Source organism: Cnephaeus nilssonii, assembly GCF_951640355.1.
Source record: "Cnephaeus nilssonii genome assembly, chromosome: 22".
Classification (NCBI taxonomy): domain Eukaryota; kingdom Metazoa; phylum Chordata; class Mammalia; order Chiroptera; family Vespertilionidae; genus Cnephaeus; species Cnephaeus nilssonii.
In genome coordinates, this window is record NC_137093.1 from 29,174,059 (window position 1) to 29,191,253 (window position 17,195).

The 17,195-nt window shown below is 49.6% G+C and overlaps 1 protein-coding gene across 2 annotated transcripts; it reads right to left on the bottom strand.

The window, feature by feature from the left end:
- Nucleotides 1–675: 675 nt before the first annotated feature.
- On the bottom strand, nucleotides 676–16,697 carry ANKLE2 (ankyrin repeat and LEM domain containing 2). 2 transcript variants are annotated; one of them, XM_079762498.1, is made up of 13 exons: nucleotides 16,386–16,697; nucleotides 13,438–13,860; nucleotides 11,398–11,589; nucleotides 9,547–9,746; nucleotides 9,282–9,470; nucleotides 8,028–8,150; nucleotides 6,068–6,134; nucleotides 5,242–5,414; nucleotides 5,058–5,164; nucleotides 4,232–4,404; nucleotides 3,216–3,864; nucleotides 2,628–2,759; nucleotides 676–2,215 (listed from the first exon to the last, which is right to left on the bottom strand). In XM_079762498.1, the coding sequence occupies exons 1-13, from the start codon at nucleotides 16,570–16,572 to the stop codon at nucleotides 1,993–1,995; spliced, it is 2,838 nt and encodes a 945-aa protein (XP_079618624.1). In that variant the 5' UTR covers nucleotides 16,573–16,697; the 3' UTR covers nucleotides 676–1,992. The 2 variants fall into 2 exon arrangements, with proteins under 2 accessions (XP_079618624.1, XP_079618623.1); XM_079762497.1 differs by having other exon boundaries at nucleotides 11,386–11,589; nucleotides 16,386–16,696.
- Nucleotides 16,698–17,195: the final 498 nt, after the last annotated feature.

Consider the following 17,195-nt stretch of genomic DNA (forward strand, 5'->3'; position numbering starts at 1 on the left):
GAGGCACCTGAAGACAGAAATGTAGTGCAGTCTGTAGCCAGCGTGCGTGGTGCCTGTGCACATGCCAACATCCGTGTCAGGCACAGGGAAAGCCTGTGCCTCCAGCAGTTCAGTGAGTGTGCCTGGCTCAGGGAACGTTCAAAACTACACCCAATGGGCAGGTATCCCACAACCCACCCTTTCCTCTGGAAGCTGTGGAAGTTTCTGGAAACATGTAGCAGTTATTCAGAGGATCTGTCTGTGGTCCCATCTGTCTATGGGACGGACACTCACTTCACAGCAGAGGGAGCCTCCCGGGCCCAGCACCACAACCCACTGGACAGCGGCTCCCAAGTCACCTCTTTCCAACTACAGAAACGACACACGGATTGTGAGCGTCACAAAGGCGGGGGGAAACCTGTGTGATTTAACCGATGCCAGAACGTTGTTCACACTGTGAGGAAGGAGAGGGCCAAACCCAGCAGAAAACGACTGAGGTGAACAGTCTCACCAAACACTAAGGGCATTTGGCCTGGTAACAGGTGAGAGGTCATCCTAAAACCTGGGTTTAAAAAAACTCGTTTCATCAACTGGTTTTACAAAGATCATCACTGTAGGTCTCGTGATGATGCGATCACTGGCAGAAACACCTGGGGAATAAAGGCCAAAGCTTCACACGACAAGGACCAGTAGTCAGCAAAAACCCTATTTTAATTTCATCTGAGTATTTACAGCAATATACAGCACAGCAGGTAAGATTCTAGGAAGAACAGGTCAGCACTGTGAACATCTGCATTCTGATTTCTGTTGCGAACAGATGCCTTTTAAAATGCCATTGGCTTTTACAACAGAACGTTATTTTCTGTCTTATATCTAGATGTGAAAACACCTTGTGTAACCACCATTAGAACTTTTAAATCTAAATCTTGATTCTAATATTCCTGACCTGACTCTTGTTATTGTGTGAAATAACCATTTTCATGAATGAAAAAGAATCTCACACCTACTTAGTATCACTGTACATTCTCAAAAAACAAGCTCAGAAAAAATAAAAAATGATTTACAAAAGGCACTGAAGTCAGTTAAAGCACAGGTAGTTTTCTGTCCTTGGGCATCCGGTATGGGCCGGGAGCTGTGGTGACCCCCACGTTCTGTGCACAGACAGGGGAGGGAGGACCCCTAAAGTAAACCACACTCGAGTAACTAAACCAGGCTCAAACCTGCCAAGTCAAAAGTCGACCTCTAGTTTCTGTACTAAAAGGTGACATGTTATAAAGGAACTCCTACTGAAGTGAATTCTAAAATAGGAGATAATTTCAAAACCAAGAACAACTTACAGTGGGGGGAGGCAATGGTAAAATATGTACACATAGAATACCTTAATAAAAAAAAAATTTGAAAAAAAAAAAAAAAAAACAACTTACAGATCATCCCACCCCCACTGCACCGGCAGCACAGCGCACACGCAGCTCAGAGCTGGCGGAAACAAACACCTCCTGGCTGTGCGAATCCTGCTTGACTATCATTCGCCTCCCAATGGCTGCAGATTTCGTCCAAGAGAAAGAACAGCTTTAACTTCATCTAACCAAGGAGAACCAAAAAGTGAAAAACCCTCCCCAGAAAAGGAAGGTGAACAAAATCACCTTAGTTTGCAGAACAGCTGAAGTGAGCATGGCTGGGGGTGGGGGGCTGGCCCCACTCAGCCATCACCGCCTCCGGCACCCGCTGGGATTTGTGGGAATGCAGGCAGCTTAGCTGCCGCCACACGCGCACCAGAATGTCATTGCGGGCTGCATCACCACGCTGAGTTTTCAGAAAATGTATCCGCGTTTGCTTTCATCAACTTCTCTCAAAATGCCAGAAACCTAAATTTTACATGAAACATCTGCATTTTCTAAAACTCTTACTCTCAAAATGAGGGTTAGTAAGTAAATCAGAATATATCCTTTTGTGAATTTCAGCAACACACACGTCACCCTTCTTGAATGAAGTGAGCCCAGCACGCACCCCAGCCTACAAGGCGGCGTGCGGGGCCAGGCGCACCATCCTGCGGAGGCGGCTCCCATTGGCAGGGCTGTAGCGCCCCGGGCTGCCCATACGGGGAGACTGGGGGGCAGAGCTGGGCTTCCTGGGGCTGCCCGCTGTGGGACCACTTCTCCCTGGGCTGCAGCTCGTAGGGCAATTGAGATCCGGCAGCTGAGACGTCAACTTCCCTTTCATCGAGGGGCTCGGCCAACTGAGGAAACCAAGAAAGGTCTGTCAGCACGGACATGGGGGTGTGGGGAGCGTGGAGGCCACAACAGGACCTGGGCTCCTGCTCCTGAGCCGAGGCTCCATGGCGGCTCCAACCAGAGGCCCTCAGAAGCTCAGAACACTGACCCTGAAGACTCACAGCTCATGTGACTGTCCACGTGAACCCCATGTGACCATGACCAGGAACCCCGGGCACCCCTCCCTGCAGCCTCCCTGTCAGCAGCACCCTTCTGTTCCTGCACCCATTACAGACCTCCCTTCCGCGGTGCCCAGCCACGGCTGCACATGAGGAGCTACACTCTAGCGTGGCAGTGCCCTGGGGAACCACCAGGTGTATGTGGGTCAGAATCACTCGCTCCGAATACTAGTACCAGCAACCCCTGGGCCCGTGGTACCTCTGCCTGTCGGAGGGTGGGTAGCCCAGGACAGCACTCCTCCACCTGTGCACGGCAGGGTGCTGCTGAGGGTCCAGGTCTGCACCCTCCAGAGCTGCCAAGACATCGCGATCCAGTTTGGACGGCTCTTCCCTGCACGGCATCATAGAGAAGAGACACGTGTGACTAGGACAGACTTCACACCCGTCTTAACTCAGGGACCCAGCACGGTGTAGGGAACACCTTACAGTGTTCCACCGCCCCCAAGACCCACCCCTGCTGTGAAAACGCAGTCCTATTTCCACTGCTGAGAACCACCAACCTGGTCAGGCCACCTGGGAGGCGTAGACTGACCCCAGAAGGCCTTTCTTCCTACAAGCTACATTCTTAGAACGTTCCAGTCATTCTGGGGGCGACCATTTCCCCAGGAAGGACAGCAGCACAAGGACGAGCTAAAAAGGACGGGTCCCCACCAGCCCAAGAGCCAGGCAGGCTATGGCAGAGCAAAGCTTTCAGAGAACCAGTCAGTGTCGCACGCACATCCCTTACTCCACATCACTGCACTCAGACCCGTCCCACAGCCACCCACATGCTCACACCCACTCATACCCCAGAAGGAAGAGCCTCTGGACAGGCTCCTTCCTGGCGGCGACCCCCAAGGGCTCCGAGGGCGCAGAGGTGCAGCTGTGCTGGGCCTCGTGGCCGGGACAGTGGGGGCCCAGGCACATGTTCGCAATGCCCACTGATATCTCGCTTTCTGTCCTTGCTTGATTGCTTCCGAGTCTGTCGGCCGCAGGAGGCTCTACCACATCACTGTCCACCGCTTCTGTTCTCGACGTCAGGATCTTCTCATCTCTCGTTTTCATACTTTCATTTGGGGTCTCAGAAAAGCCACTTCCTAGATTCTGCAATTTGAGCTTATCGAACTCAACAGTCAAGCCGGAGACAGGTGACGAGAGGGCTTCCTCCCCGCTCGCGGCCTCTGTCCTCTTCCCACGCTGGGTCCTGCCACCGCTCACGGGGCTGCAGAAGCCATTCCTGCTGCCGTGGGGACAGGACCGCACCTCGTCTTCGATCAGGTCGGTCCTCTGCTCCAAGGGAAGGATGTCACACCCCGAGTCTCTGGAGGCCCTGGCTGTGGGCTGGCTGTGGTTCCGAGCTGTGTTCTGCCGGTTTTTAATCTCTTCCAAGCTCAGGTCCTGGTCTTCACCCGGAGAGGCCCTCTCAGCGATGGGATTGCTGCACTTCCCACGACAGCCTGTGAGGGAGACAGAGGGGCTCCTCAGGTGCAGGTAACAGAGTCCGCACGGCATGCACTCGGCACGGCACAGACCCCATGACCAACCCATCTCTCATCACAGCCTCCTCCTCAGACACAAGACAAACCACCCACCCTGCTCCCGGGAAGGACCAGCAGGTAGGCAAACTGAAACAGGAAAAGGAGAAGGCAGCCAAAGCCGAAGCAGCCAAAGGGAGGGGCGGGCGGCCTGGTGCCTCCCTCTGATCTGAGGACCCCAGGCACCGAGAGCCTGAGGGGCAGAGAGGAGCAGCAGGCGCTCATGCATCCGCAGGGACGTGCTCTTGGTCCCAGTCCTGTGAGCACAGGGACGCCCACAGGGCCTCACCAAAGGCAGAAGCCTCATTTTCTCCCAGGTCTTGTTGGGCCTTCCTGCCCACTTCCTGCTGTGCGAGGTATTCCTCCAGCTTCTGCAGGCCCTCCTGGGAAGACAGGTCAGCGAAACAGCCCAGAAAGTCCCAGTACTCGACCCAGGGGTACCTCAGCTCATGAGCCAGCTGCCTGTGGGAACAAAGCACAGGAGAGTTGTGCAACCAGAGGAAAAACTCCCACAGCTGTCACACAGCCAAGAGCCAGTTAAGGAAGAACACTGCAACCAGACACACCTTCACAACACACCACAGAGATAAAAGGCACAACAGCAAAAACAGACAAACGGTTAGTTTTAATAAAACAGTGATAAAAGTTGGATAGGATTCTGGTTTTGGCCAGGTACATAAAAATTTAGAAGTTCTTTTCAAGTTCAAGCGGTACACCTGAAACTGGGCACAGATTTTGTGAAAAAGTTCTAAAGCAATTCAATGACACTCTATTTGATTACACTGTAATTTGGCTCCCTGATTATGACTTACAGCTTCTAGCCACCCTGAGTCTTGTGTTCTATGTTCTCCCTCATTGCCAAGGAAGCACCCATTGTAGGGCACCTCACTCCAAACCCTACCGCCCCTCAGACACAGGCGGCATAACTGTGTTCCCTTGGGGAGGGACTGCAGCATGCACAAGGTTTGCAGGAACCAGAGCTCCAGGAAGCAAGGTTTCCTGGGAATTCCGACTCTCAAGGCAGATGTCACGAGCTCCCACCCATCAGCACAAGCACACAGTGCAGGACACATGACTTTGCCATGCAGCGGTCACGCCTGTGACGCCTTTCCTACCTTCCTATTCTCTCCATGCCTCTTTCTGGGTCCGATTTCCTGACACTGTGGAAGAAGCCTGCTTTCTCTCGAGGCGGGGTTTTCCAGAGTCTGCGAAAATCTTTTGCCTAAGAGGAGAAAATGTGTGAGCTGTGCGAAGGGGGACAGCGAGGAGCTCGTGCCAGAAGCTTCCACAGCAGCTTACCTTGGCTGGACTCATGGGCCCTGCGAAGGCTCTCAGGGTCAGAACGGGGTCTCTGGGGCTGCCTCCACCATGACTGATGTGCGCGGTCTCGGCCATCTGGTCTGGAGACCACAGCTCCCCGATCACTGGGGACGACGTGTCCTCTGCCCTCAGGAGAGGCACGTAGTAGTGACCTGGGAAGACACCAGGGCTGATCCCACCTGCTTAGATGGCTCCTCACCTCAGGGTGTAAGAGCCTGCCAGCTGGGAGGCACAGAGGCCATCCCACCAGCTCCGGACCAGAGGGCCGAGGCCCCGAGCCAGAGGCGGACCTCCACAGACCCAACAGGTCACGTCTCGAAAAGCCGAGCAGGCAATCCAACTCTGGGCCCGGAGTGAGGAGACCCAGGGCCGGCCAGGCCTCAGGAGTGGGGACTGCCCAGGGAGCCAAGGGAGGAGCAGCTTGGCCTTGCCAAGGGGGCAGGGCCTGGCACAGAAACGGACGATAGGGAGCTCCTGACGAACAACTGAGCAGCCAGGAGCTCGGGCACAGCCTCTCCGACCTGCTTCCACCTGAGAAAGGTCAGATACACCTGCTACGTGAATGGCCTGCAGAGGGTAAGGGGTGAGGCCATGAACAACAGGCATCAAAGGAGGGATTATATGAAGACAGATCTGGAACTTGAGCTGGGCGTTCAGGAAGCAGTCACTAAGACGAGAGCTGCCAGGTGGAGCTCACCCACAGCCCTTGCTTCACTCCCCAAACACAGCCAGGCTCGGACGCTGTCCGGTCCTGCCCAACAATGGGCCTCACACCTCACACTCCAGCACCAATGCCCCTCCTTACCCTTTAGATATTCTCTAATTCGTTCCTTCAGTTCCACAGATTTATTTTTGCTTCTCTCACAAATAACCTGTTTAAAAATACACAGAGTTATGTGAAGTTCATTCTAAATCTTAATTTATCACATTTTCTTATCATTCAAGTTTCATAAAACCAAGTTCCTAAGTCAACAAAATAAGAATAGTATCTTATACTCAAAGAGTAAGAATAGTATCTTATGCAAAGCCCACAACCAAAAACCGTGTACTTCTAGAACATCTGTAACAGCCTAAGGGGCCAGGACAGGAAGAAAAACTCAGATTATGGGTCACTTTCATTTCCTTTTGCATGCTGCTCTACACTTGCTAAGTTTCTGCACAAAAAGGAAGTCTTAGAGTGCGCGATCGAGTCAGAGCAGAGGCGCACAGCCAGGCTCACAGCCTTCCATGCTCCGAGTCCCGCTGCCTGGAGCCTGCGGCTTGGCAGGGCTGACACGGAACACCTACGTAGCAGGGACACAAATGTTTGCTTTTTGCAACTCCAGGAATGAACTTTGTCAGCCCTCGAAGAATTGTAGTGACAAGAACATTTTTGCTAGAAGAAAAAGCACCCAATAACCTTCAAATAAGGAAGGAACCACATAATTACCATCTGCCAACCTATAAGAATTCACCTACAATACAATTGTGCAGTGACCCTGGGACTCCAGCAACTATGTTTATAAGTCTGTAACTAATGGTGAGCGATGCCAAATGCTTTTAAAATGTGTTACAAAACAGCAATTTATATTGAAAAAATATGCCCAGCTAGTGTGGCTCAGGGGTTGCCACGAACCAGGAGGTCACCAGTTCAATTCCCAGTCAAGGCACACGCACAAATTGTGGGCTGGATCCCTAGTGAAGGGCATGCAGGAGGCAGCCAATCAAGGATTCTCTCTCATCAATGTTTCTATCTCTCTATCCCTCTCCCTTCCCCTCTCTCAAAAAAACATTAAAAAAAATGTGTGTGTGAGTGTGTGTGTGTGTATATATATATATATATATATATATATATATATATGCACAGAAAATGTTAAATCAGATATATGCAAAATAATGCTAATTTCTCAATTGTATGATTGTCTAAATTGTTTTCTTTTTATGTATATTGTACACTTTCCCCAGAAAGTGGGCACTGTGTAACCACAGCGAGTACAAAGAAGGCGATCGCTCTCTGAACTGGGCCCTCCCAGGTTCTATTTCTAAAGGGCGCGGGTCCAGGCCAGCTAACAGCTCTAATCCATGGTCAGGTCACTCCTTCTCCACTTCACAGGCACAGACACCCTCTGGCCTTTCTAAGGCACATTGTGCTCAATTGCCAGAGTATAGATCATGACAAGGCCTGCTTTTAAGGCTTGTAAGGGTCAGGCAGGAATGTGTGGGCGGGGCTTAGGACAGCCCCTGGTGCCCCCTGAGCTGAACATGTCAGCTGTTTACACATCATCACTATCACCATCACTATCACCATCACCACCACTACCCTCACCATCATTACCACCACCACCACCACCATCACCCTCACCATCATCACCACCACCTCCACCACCACCATCACCACCACCACCACCCTCACCCTCATCACCATCACCCTCACCCTCACTACCATCATCACAACCATCACTACCACCTCTTCTGTTCTCTGACCCTGGTCAACTGAGGTATGTACAAAGGACACTTGATAAAAGACTGTGAGCTGTTGAGAATAAAATAAAATCAGCACACTGGGGCTGTTCATTCCCTCCCGGCTCTGTAGATGCATCTTCCTCAGCAGACATGTTCTAAGGAGTGCCTGTGGGCACACACACTCACAGTCAGAGTTACTCCTGACTTCACAGTGGCTGAGATCACAGACTGGAAGTTTACAGATTTTCATTTCTTTTTTTTTTTTTTTTTTTTAGATTTTCATTTCTAACACTACACAGTAATAGCATGTACCAGGTACTTACGTTCTCAGGTGTTTTACCACATTTATTCCGTGGGCATGTTACAATCAAAGGGTGTGAAGAAAGCACGTTGACCACATCCACATTCCCAAACTTACAAGCAAAATGCAACGGTGTGTCGTAGCCCTGAGAGATGCAGAGAAAGAACAGTTATTTCTTCTTTTTATTTTTAAATATGTTTTTAAAATTGTGTCAGAAAGAGGAAGGGCGAGAGAAGGAGGGAGAGAGATAAATATCTCAATGATGAGAGAGAATCATTGATTGGCTGCTTCCTGCACACCCCACACTGGGTATTGAGCCCGCAACCCAGGCATGTACAATGACTATTACTCAGCCATAAAAAAACAAAAAACAAAATCTTGCCATTTGTGACAACATGGGTGGATCGAGAGGATATTATGTCGAGTGAAATAAGTCAGAGAATGACAAATGCCATGATTTCATTTTTATGTGGAATCTAAAAAACAAAACAAACAAGCAAAAGAGACAGACTCAGGTACAAAAAACAAAGTTATGGTTGCCAAATGAAAGGGCAAGTTTGAGGGCTGGATGAAAAAGATGAAGGTACAAATTGCCGGTTATAAAAACAGTCATGGGGATATAACAGGGAGTAGAGTCAGTAATATTGCAATACTATGTGTCAGATGGATACTAGACTTATCAGGGGGATCACTTTTAAGTAAGTTAAATAAATTTCTAATCACTATGCTGTACGCCTGAAACTAATATAATATTGTATGTCTACTGTAACTGAAAAATAAAAAAATTAGTAATATTAGGGGACCACTTAGTATATGATTATCTAACCACTATACTGTACACCTGAAACTAATGCAAAATAACTGAATGTGAGTGAATTGTAATCGAAAAATAAAATTTAAAAAGAAAATTATTTAAAAAAGAAAAAATATTAGAAAGTTAAAGCCACAAACAATGCTCCACCCAAGTCCACGGTGCTTCTCAGGTGCTTCTCAACTCCCTGACTTGGTCCCTACAGCTGTACCTCCCACGCTGCCTGCAGCCCAGGGGCCTGATGGTCACAGCTCCCCGCTTGGTGAGGCGGACGTGTGTGTGAGTGGCTGTTTTCCAACCGTCAGGAGGTTCCTAAGCTCAATGAATGCACGTCTCCTTCCTGGCCCTCCACGTGCACTGACAAAGTGCAGGGATTAGGCAAATACTCAAAGCCAGGAACACAAGTCTTGGTGTAACCGAGACTGGCTGTCACATCACTGAAGGAAGAGAAGGCACCACACTCACCCCCTTGTCGGGCGTGTTCAGGTACAGATCGAGGATGTAACAAATTCGTTTCTGCAGCATGTCCGGGGCATCATCGGGGTACATGAGCCGCATAAACTCAGGGTCCTCCAGCGTCTCGAGAGTCAGCTGGCAGATGGAAGCCTGATTCTCTCTGGCAGCAACATGCATGACATTGTACCTACATCCCTCCTGAAGGAAACAAGATTTTGAGCTTCACGTTTGCCACCCAGAGCCTTGAAGCTAAGGATGCTGGATGCAGGCTTACCTGCACGATGGTTGGGTTGTCCCCCGAACCAATCAGATACCGAGGATTACTCCAGATAAGGTCAGAAAAGGTGTCTTCGTCTCCCTGCTCCACAGCTTTTCGCAATTTAGAAGTGAGGTCCTGCGTACGGGGATTTTTATAGCTGTTTGCTCGCTCTCTGTTTACGGTTTCTGACTCAGAAAAGTACAAGCCATCTGTTGCTAAGAGACAATTTAAGAACATTTAATTTGAATAAATTACAGATACAACTAATGCAGATTTGAAAAGGAACTAAAAATAATCTAAAGAAAAAGAGACAGAAGAAATTAATAAACATAAAGGTTAAAGTGATTAAACAGAACATAAACAATAACAGTAACAAGAAATGACAGAACAGCTAAATGAAACCCAAAAACCAGTTAGTTGAAAAAACCTATCTATATATAAAAGCCTAAGTAACCGAGTGACCAAACAACAGAATGAGACCAGTTGACTGGTCACTATGATGCACACTGACCACCAGGGGGAAGACACTCAATGCAGGAGCTGCCCCCTGGTGATCAGTGCGCTCCCACAGCAAACCTCATGCGGCCGGCCAACTTCCCGCAGTCCCTCCCCACAGCCGGCCAGCCCAAATGGCCCTGATCTCCGGCCAGGCCGAGGGACCGCACTCGTGCACGAATTTGTGCACTGGGCCTCTAGTAATAGATGATTCCCTGATAAACATGATTTTTTTTAAAAGAAGAACATTTAATTTCATGAACATTTTCTCAGCACCCCCATGTGCTACACTGAGGGTGCTAAGTCTGCGAACTAGCTGGAGTGACAGGTAGGGACCAATGACAGTACTCAGCAGACAGCCAATGTGCTAGCCTCCAGCAGTGGCACGAACACAGGGAGCTGCATGTAAGTGAAGAGCCAAACCCCCCTGGACTCCAGCTGGGAAAGCTCTGTGAAAGGGCCTCGAGCTCAGCAGCTGGAGGGGCACTGGGATACCTGGCCATGGCACTGCCCTCAGATCTTAAAGCACATGAAGCACTCCCACGAAGGCAGTGAGCCACAGTGATGTCTATCGGTTCAATGACAACACCAGGAGAAGTCTGAAAGCGATCTTCTCGAGGGAAATTCACACACTGGCCAGAGGAAAGCTTGTTTGAAATCATTCTGGTTTCCCTGTAAGAAGCATCTGTGTAAGGCCAAGCAAGGAAACAGAGGAAACGCAGCAGACGGGACTCTCGACGGATGGCCCTGTCTGCAGGGAGAGGGCCTTCCTCTGGACCCCAGCCAGCCTCGGAAGCAGGACAACTGCGAGCCCCAAGAAGAGATGAGACGGAGGCCAGGGCTTTGCATAATGCTGACAACAAAGGCCCCTTCACAAGACTGGGTTCAAAGCCAAGAGGGGTGTGGTCACCTTGCTGACTGAATGGATTGTCTGGGTCAAAGCTGGGGCCACAGTCCTAGAAGCAGGTGTAGCTTCAGGTGAGCAATAGATTGGTCTTGGCATAAAAAAAAAAGGCTCTGAATCTAATCAGCAACAGGGAGCCAGGAAGACAGAGGGAACGGGACAAAAGGTTGATGGTGATCCTCTCACTGCTTCTCCCCCAGCCCGTCAGCGTTGGGGCCTAGAGTAGCGGCCTGACTCACTCAGCTCCCCCTCAACTCTGCCCTCATGGTCCCTGCTCCCCCCCACCCAGCCCATTCTCTTCCAGCTGCTCCATGGACTGGGCTTTCACTTCCTGGCAAACTGGACTTCTCTCAAAGGCAGAGAAAACTAATTCCTGTATATAAGGAAAGAGAGCACAGAAAACTTGTGGGCAAATTTGATAGTAATGCCAAGTTGTGAACTGCTATATAATTTACCTTTTAACCCACCATTGCTAGAGAGGGATGCTATTTTCACAGGAGAAAGTTGTGAAGTTTTGCTTGGAGAAGGAAAATAACAACAAATTCCTCTAGCAAATTTCTCAGCATCTTCTCTGCTTGAAAAAGCTTTAAATCGGGATCCTTTGATCATCTTGACAGCTTGCAATGCTTCCTTTCTATCTTCATAAACATGAATTCTTTCTGGGGAAAATAACAGATGGAAAACAGAGAGAGTAACTGGAGCCACTGTGGTGTAGTCACTGGGTTTAACAGTAAACAGTTGTTACCCAGCTGCCTAACTTTTCTCGTATTTAATGTTTCGTACTCTTAATCCTGAAGAAAAAGGGACTTAGCTAGCAGAAAGAGCACAGTAAGCTTGATTATCTGTGTGTGTTGATATAAGTAACATGATATTTTATACATGTGTGTAATTTTCTACCCAAGAATATATTCATATAAGAAATGAAATACATGGGTTAAACTACGAACATATCAGCAAAACAGTGTAGAATTTCAGAGATAATTTTGTCAGGGAATGCCTTTTTAAGTATGTCTAGACTACATAAAGGAAAAGAAAGTTCTGACTATATAAAAATATTAAAGATTTGCAGGGGAACTATCACAACCTAGTTCTGTATGAGATTCTCATAAATACATAAAATACAAATGACAGATTGAGAGAAAAAAATTTTTAAACGATATAACAGAATGGTAAGGCCTATTGCTCAATAAAAATGTTCAATAAGTATGACCAAATGACCAAGCTATCCATCAAATAAATACAAAGACTATAATCATATAAAAAAAGGCAATCGACCTAAAACAAAATAAAACTTTCTCTCATGCAAGTGACAGAAAGTTCAATAATATACAAAATGATTGAATGGATACCTGTTTTTTCCCTTTTTAGAAAAAAATGTGAGTTCAATATTGTACTAGAGAGACTGAAAAGCAACTCTCGCATACACTGAATGGTAACACCTTTGGGAGGGCAGCAGCTTTCAAAGTTTAAGAATGCATCCCTCTGACCTGACAGTTTTACTTACCCATTAAAAATATATTTTTAAATTGATTTTAGAGAAAGAGGAAGGGAGAGGAAGGGAGAGGAAGAGAGAGAAATATCGATCTACTGCCTCCTGCATGCCCCCTAATGGGGGTTGAGCAGGAACCTGGGCATGAGCCCTGATAGGGAACAGAACCAGCGACCTCTGGGTGCTTGGGATGATGCTCAACCAAGTGAGCCACACTGGCCAGGGCTACTTAACCACTTTTTAACTAAAATGAAACAATGTACATTTATATACACCTATATACACAAAAGCAATTATTAAGTGGTTACTTCTAATGAATAGGATTATACTGGGGAGGAAAGAAATTTCACATTTTCTTTATGTACTGTATATATAATATATACATTATATCCTAATCAACAAGTTTTCATTAATTCTTTCCAATACTATTTCACTTGTTTCAAACAGCAATTTTTTGATGTTGAAGATTATTTAGTGCCCATTTGCATTCATTAACATAACAGATGTTCAGGTTATGTTGAAAAAATAAAAAACGGCCCTGGCCAGTTTGGCTCAGCGGATAGAGCGTTGGGCTGCGGACTCAAGGGTCCTGGGTTCGATTCCGGTCAAGGGCATATGCCTGGGTTGTGGGCTTGGTCCCCATTGGGGGGGCTGTGCAGAAGGCAGCCAATCAATGACTCCTTCTCATCACTGATATTTCTCTCTCTCTCTTCCTTTCCCTTCCTCTCTGAAATCAATAAAAATATATTTTTTAAAAAGGAGGGAGATGATTAATTAACAAATAGTAGCCAGCTAATAAATATTTTTCTTGATTTTTAAAAATTCATATATAGATCAAAAAAATTTTTAAGGAGAGCCCTACATAAAAATGCCAACAGTGGTTAATTTGGGGTAACGATTATGGTGACTAGATTACTACTCTCTCTTCTCCTCTGCTGTTGGGATTTTTAAGATCACCTTACCCTTGCTGTTCAGGCACCCGCTCCCTAGGTAAAAAACATCATACTTGTCACTTTACCATTTCTCGCTGGGGAATCCTCGTAGGCCGGGTACACGCCATAGTACTGAGGCGGCTCAGTAGACGCCCTCTCCACAGTTTTGAGGCCGTCAACCCCGGCCCCAGCACTGAAGGCCAGGGAGCAGGTCTCAGACTTCAGGGTCTCTTCCTCCGGAGGGTTCAAGCCCACTCTATAACCAAAATCTCTGTCTTCAGAAAAGCTGACCTGCTCTGCTGGGCTTCCTACGGTGGCCTGGTAGGGAGGGTGTGATGGCACGGTTCTTCTGTGCTCTAATAAAGCCTGAGCCAATTTCTTCTCAAAAATGAACCTTGTGGTTGCAGTAATGGGTCCACATTTCAATCCGGCTTTGACAATTTCTTCTCTGAGGTCATCTGGACTCAGGAGTTTTAGTCGAGCTAAGATGTCATCCATTGTCATTGCACCTGCGCCCAAAACAACACAAATCAATTCAAAGGTTTAAGTAAATCTTTTCTTTAAGAAGTGGTGCCCTGGCTAGGTAGCTGAGTGAGTTACAGCATTGTCCAGATATGACAAGGTTTTGGGCTCCATCCCTGGTCAGGGCACATATAAGAATCAACCATTGGCCCTAACCAGTCTGGCTCAGTGGATAGAGTGTCAGCCTAAGGACTAAAGGGTCCTGGGTTCGATTCCAGTCAAGGACATATGCCTGGGTTGTAGGCTCAATCTCTAGTGGGGGGCATGCAGGAGGCAGCCAATCCATGATTCTCCTCATCACTGATGTTTCTCTCTCTCTCTCTCTCTCTCTCTCTCGCTCTCTCTCTCTCTCCCCCTTCCTCTCTGAAATCAACAAAAGTATTTTTTTAAAAAAAAGAATCAATCATTGAATGCATATGTGGAACAACAAATCAATCATTTCTTCTCTATATCAAATCAATAAAAAAAATAGTGGCAAAAAAAGCTGGCTTCCAAGTTTCATTTCAATGCAGTGTTTGTCCACACTCCGGAGTCTATGAACTCCCTATGAGAATTTTCATTAAGTCTTTGGTTTCCAAATCTATCACAACATAAACAAAATTAAGATACCCAGTATCTGGGTCATTTGGATAAGAATCTTATCACCTAGTACAATCACAGGGCAGGATCACACTAACATTCCAAGTCGGTAATCGCTGGGCAAACTGGCACACTCATTTGCTGCTAGTTGGAGTGTAATTTGGAGCCAATAACAAGGACGGCAACTGGACAGACCATCAAAGCTCCAACTCCAGAAATGTATCCCACAGACAGACTTGCACTTTATTCTGTAAATGACAGAAGTTATGCAAAGACTTACAACAGAGGAGACACATAGATAGCTCTGGCAGTCCCTCTGCTGACACTAACAAGTAGCTCACGCTTAATTTTTGTGTGAGCCTTCCCCTGTGCTTGGTACTATTTTGAGCACTCTACATACTCAAAATTATTTAACTGGGGATCTAGCCCTCAACGGTAACAGCCCTCCGTCTGGTAGGTATCATCACTGATCACCACCCCCCGCTTTACAGATAAAAAACCCAGAACACAGAGAAGCTAAGTAACTTGTTCAAGTTATACAGCTACCAAACAAACAGATCGGAGCTGGAGCTTTAACCCATGTATTTGAAGAACGAGCAGCTAAGTCTATGGAGCACAGCGAGAATCAGGGAGAAGGTAAAAACGACAGGGAACTGACCACTGCGATTAATGGGGCTGGAGCCAAGGGCTCAGGCTAGACCAGGAGGTCTTAGAGATGGACTGATTAGATGCCATGTGAGGGCCTGGAGGGACTGTAAGCGGCCTGGGTAAATTCCCCGATTTCCAGTCCAAGTGCCCAGGAAGTGAGTCCACCCAAGGCAGAGAATATTAGACATAGAGCCAATGGAGATTGAGGCCCTGAGCGTCAGAAACACCTATAGCACACCACGTGGGCACTTCAGTTTTCAAGTCTGAGATTTAGAAGACAGTAAGTTCAGAGGGGAAAAAAGAGATTGGGAGCCATTAGCACATTCAGACAACATTAATACCTGCTGTCGTAGGGCGCTGGGCAAAAGGGGCTCACCCATTTCTCCTCTCTACTTTTGTGCACTTCTTTTCTAAAAACCTTTTAGGATGCCGCCTCCCTTCACCCCAACTCCAAGATTTCAGAAACGGCTGTTACTTATTTGCAGAGGAGAATTCGTCTTGTAAACAAGCACTGTATTGCACAGCCGCCCCCCCACCACCACCCCCCGAAAGCTGCCAAAGAACTTGAAGGGGGAGGCCGGCGGAGCACAGGGTGCCACCGGGGAGAGCACCCATTTGGATGCTCTGCACATTGACTCCACCATGGAAAGCTAAAAACTTAAAAAAGAAACTTTAGTGCAAAAAGACGCCGTAATTCCGGCCCCATACAGCCTGTCTCTGCGTGGTCTGTAGTCCGGGGTCTGTGCTGCACGGAGTTTCCGGGCCGGCCCGGCCCGACCGCGTCACTGGACGGATCAGCTTGTCACCAAAGGCGCCACCTACGGCTTTGTCCAAGGGAAGGAGAGCAGGTGGACCCACCAGCAACGCGACAGGGCGGAGGGCAGGCCGGACCCGACCCGGTGCCCGTCAGCCCGAGGTTCCCAGGCGGGACGTCAATTTCGCTTTCCATTCAAAAAAAAAACAAAAAACACCTTGGCCTTCCCATCGGAGCCCCTGGAAACCCAACGTGCGGGCAAAGGGGGCGGCTGACGCGGGAACCATGCGGATGCGCGAGACGGGAAGGGCGCGGACAGCCAGACGCGAGGGGGCTGGCTCCGCAGTCACCCAGGCTCGGACGGACGGACGGGCGGACGGGCGGGCGGACAGACAGACAAGACAGTCCGGCCTCAGCGCCGCGCCGTCGTCTGCACGTTAAGGGCCCCGGAGTGCTACTCCCGGCCTCTCCCCGGAACAGCAGGCTCAGGCGGGGGTGGGCCCAGGCCGGAGGGGAGCGGAGGGGCCTTACCCGCGTCCGAGTCAGGCTCCGCGGCCGCGCGGGACGGCGGGGCAGGGAGCGCGCTTCGGCCCTGGCCCCGCGGCCGCTTCTCCAGCCGCCGCACCAGCCAGCGCACCGCGAGCAGCAGCACCGAGGCGCCCAGCAGCTCCCAGGCCAGCGCTGCCCACTCGGCGGCCACCAGCCGGGGCCACAGCATCGCCACCGCCCTCCCGGCCGCTGCCGCCGTCGCCGCTGAGAAGACGCGCGCCCCTAAGGACCCCGCGTCTCGGGCTGCCCGTGACGATGCCTGACGGAGCGACTCGCGGGTTCTGCCGGCGCGGTGCCGGGGCTACACGCGCGGGCCACGGCGCTTGCACCTGCGTCCGGTACCTCAGCGAGGGAGCGTGGCCGCGGCCCCGACCTCTGACGGTGTGAGGAGGCCAAGCGTGGCGTCAGGCAGTAGCGCGAGCAGCCCGAGGCGCGGGGCACTGAGGCGGGCGCGGGCCGGCAGCGGGGTCCCGGGGCGGGGGCGTGTCCGCGGCGGGGGGCGTGTCCCGGGCGGCTCCGGAGGGGCGTGTCCCGGGCGGCTCCGGTTTCCAGGGAAACGGCCCTGCTGACAGGCCTCTGGACAGCGCCGTTTCTGGCGTCTTGGGCTGCAGAACGGCTTCTGCGAGCGGAAGGAGACAGAGACCTTCGGCTGCTCGCGTCTTAGCGAGAGCATTCCGTTAACAAGAACCGGCTCTTGGGGGGGCTGACCCTCGTCTGGGCCCGAGTCCTTGCGACTCCTGTCTGGGGCGCCCCGGTTCCCCCTGGAAGCAGGAGAGCTGCCTCCAGTAACTT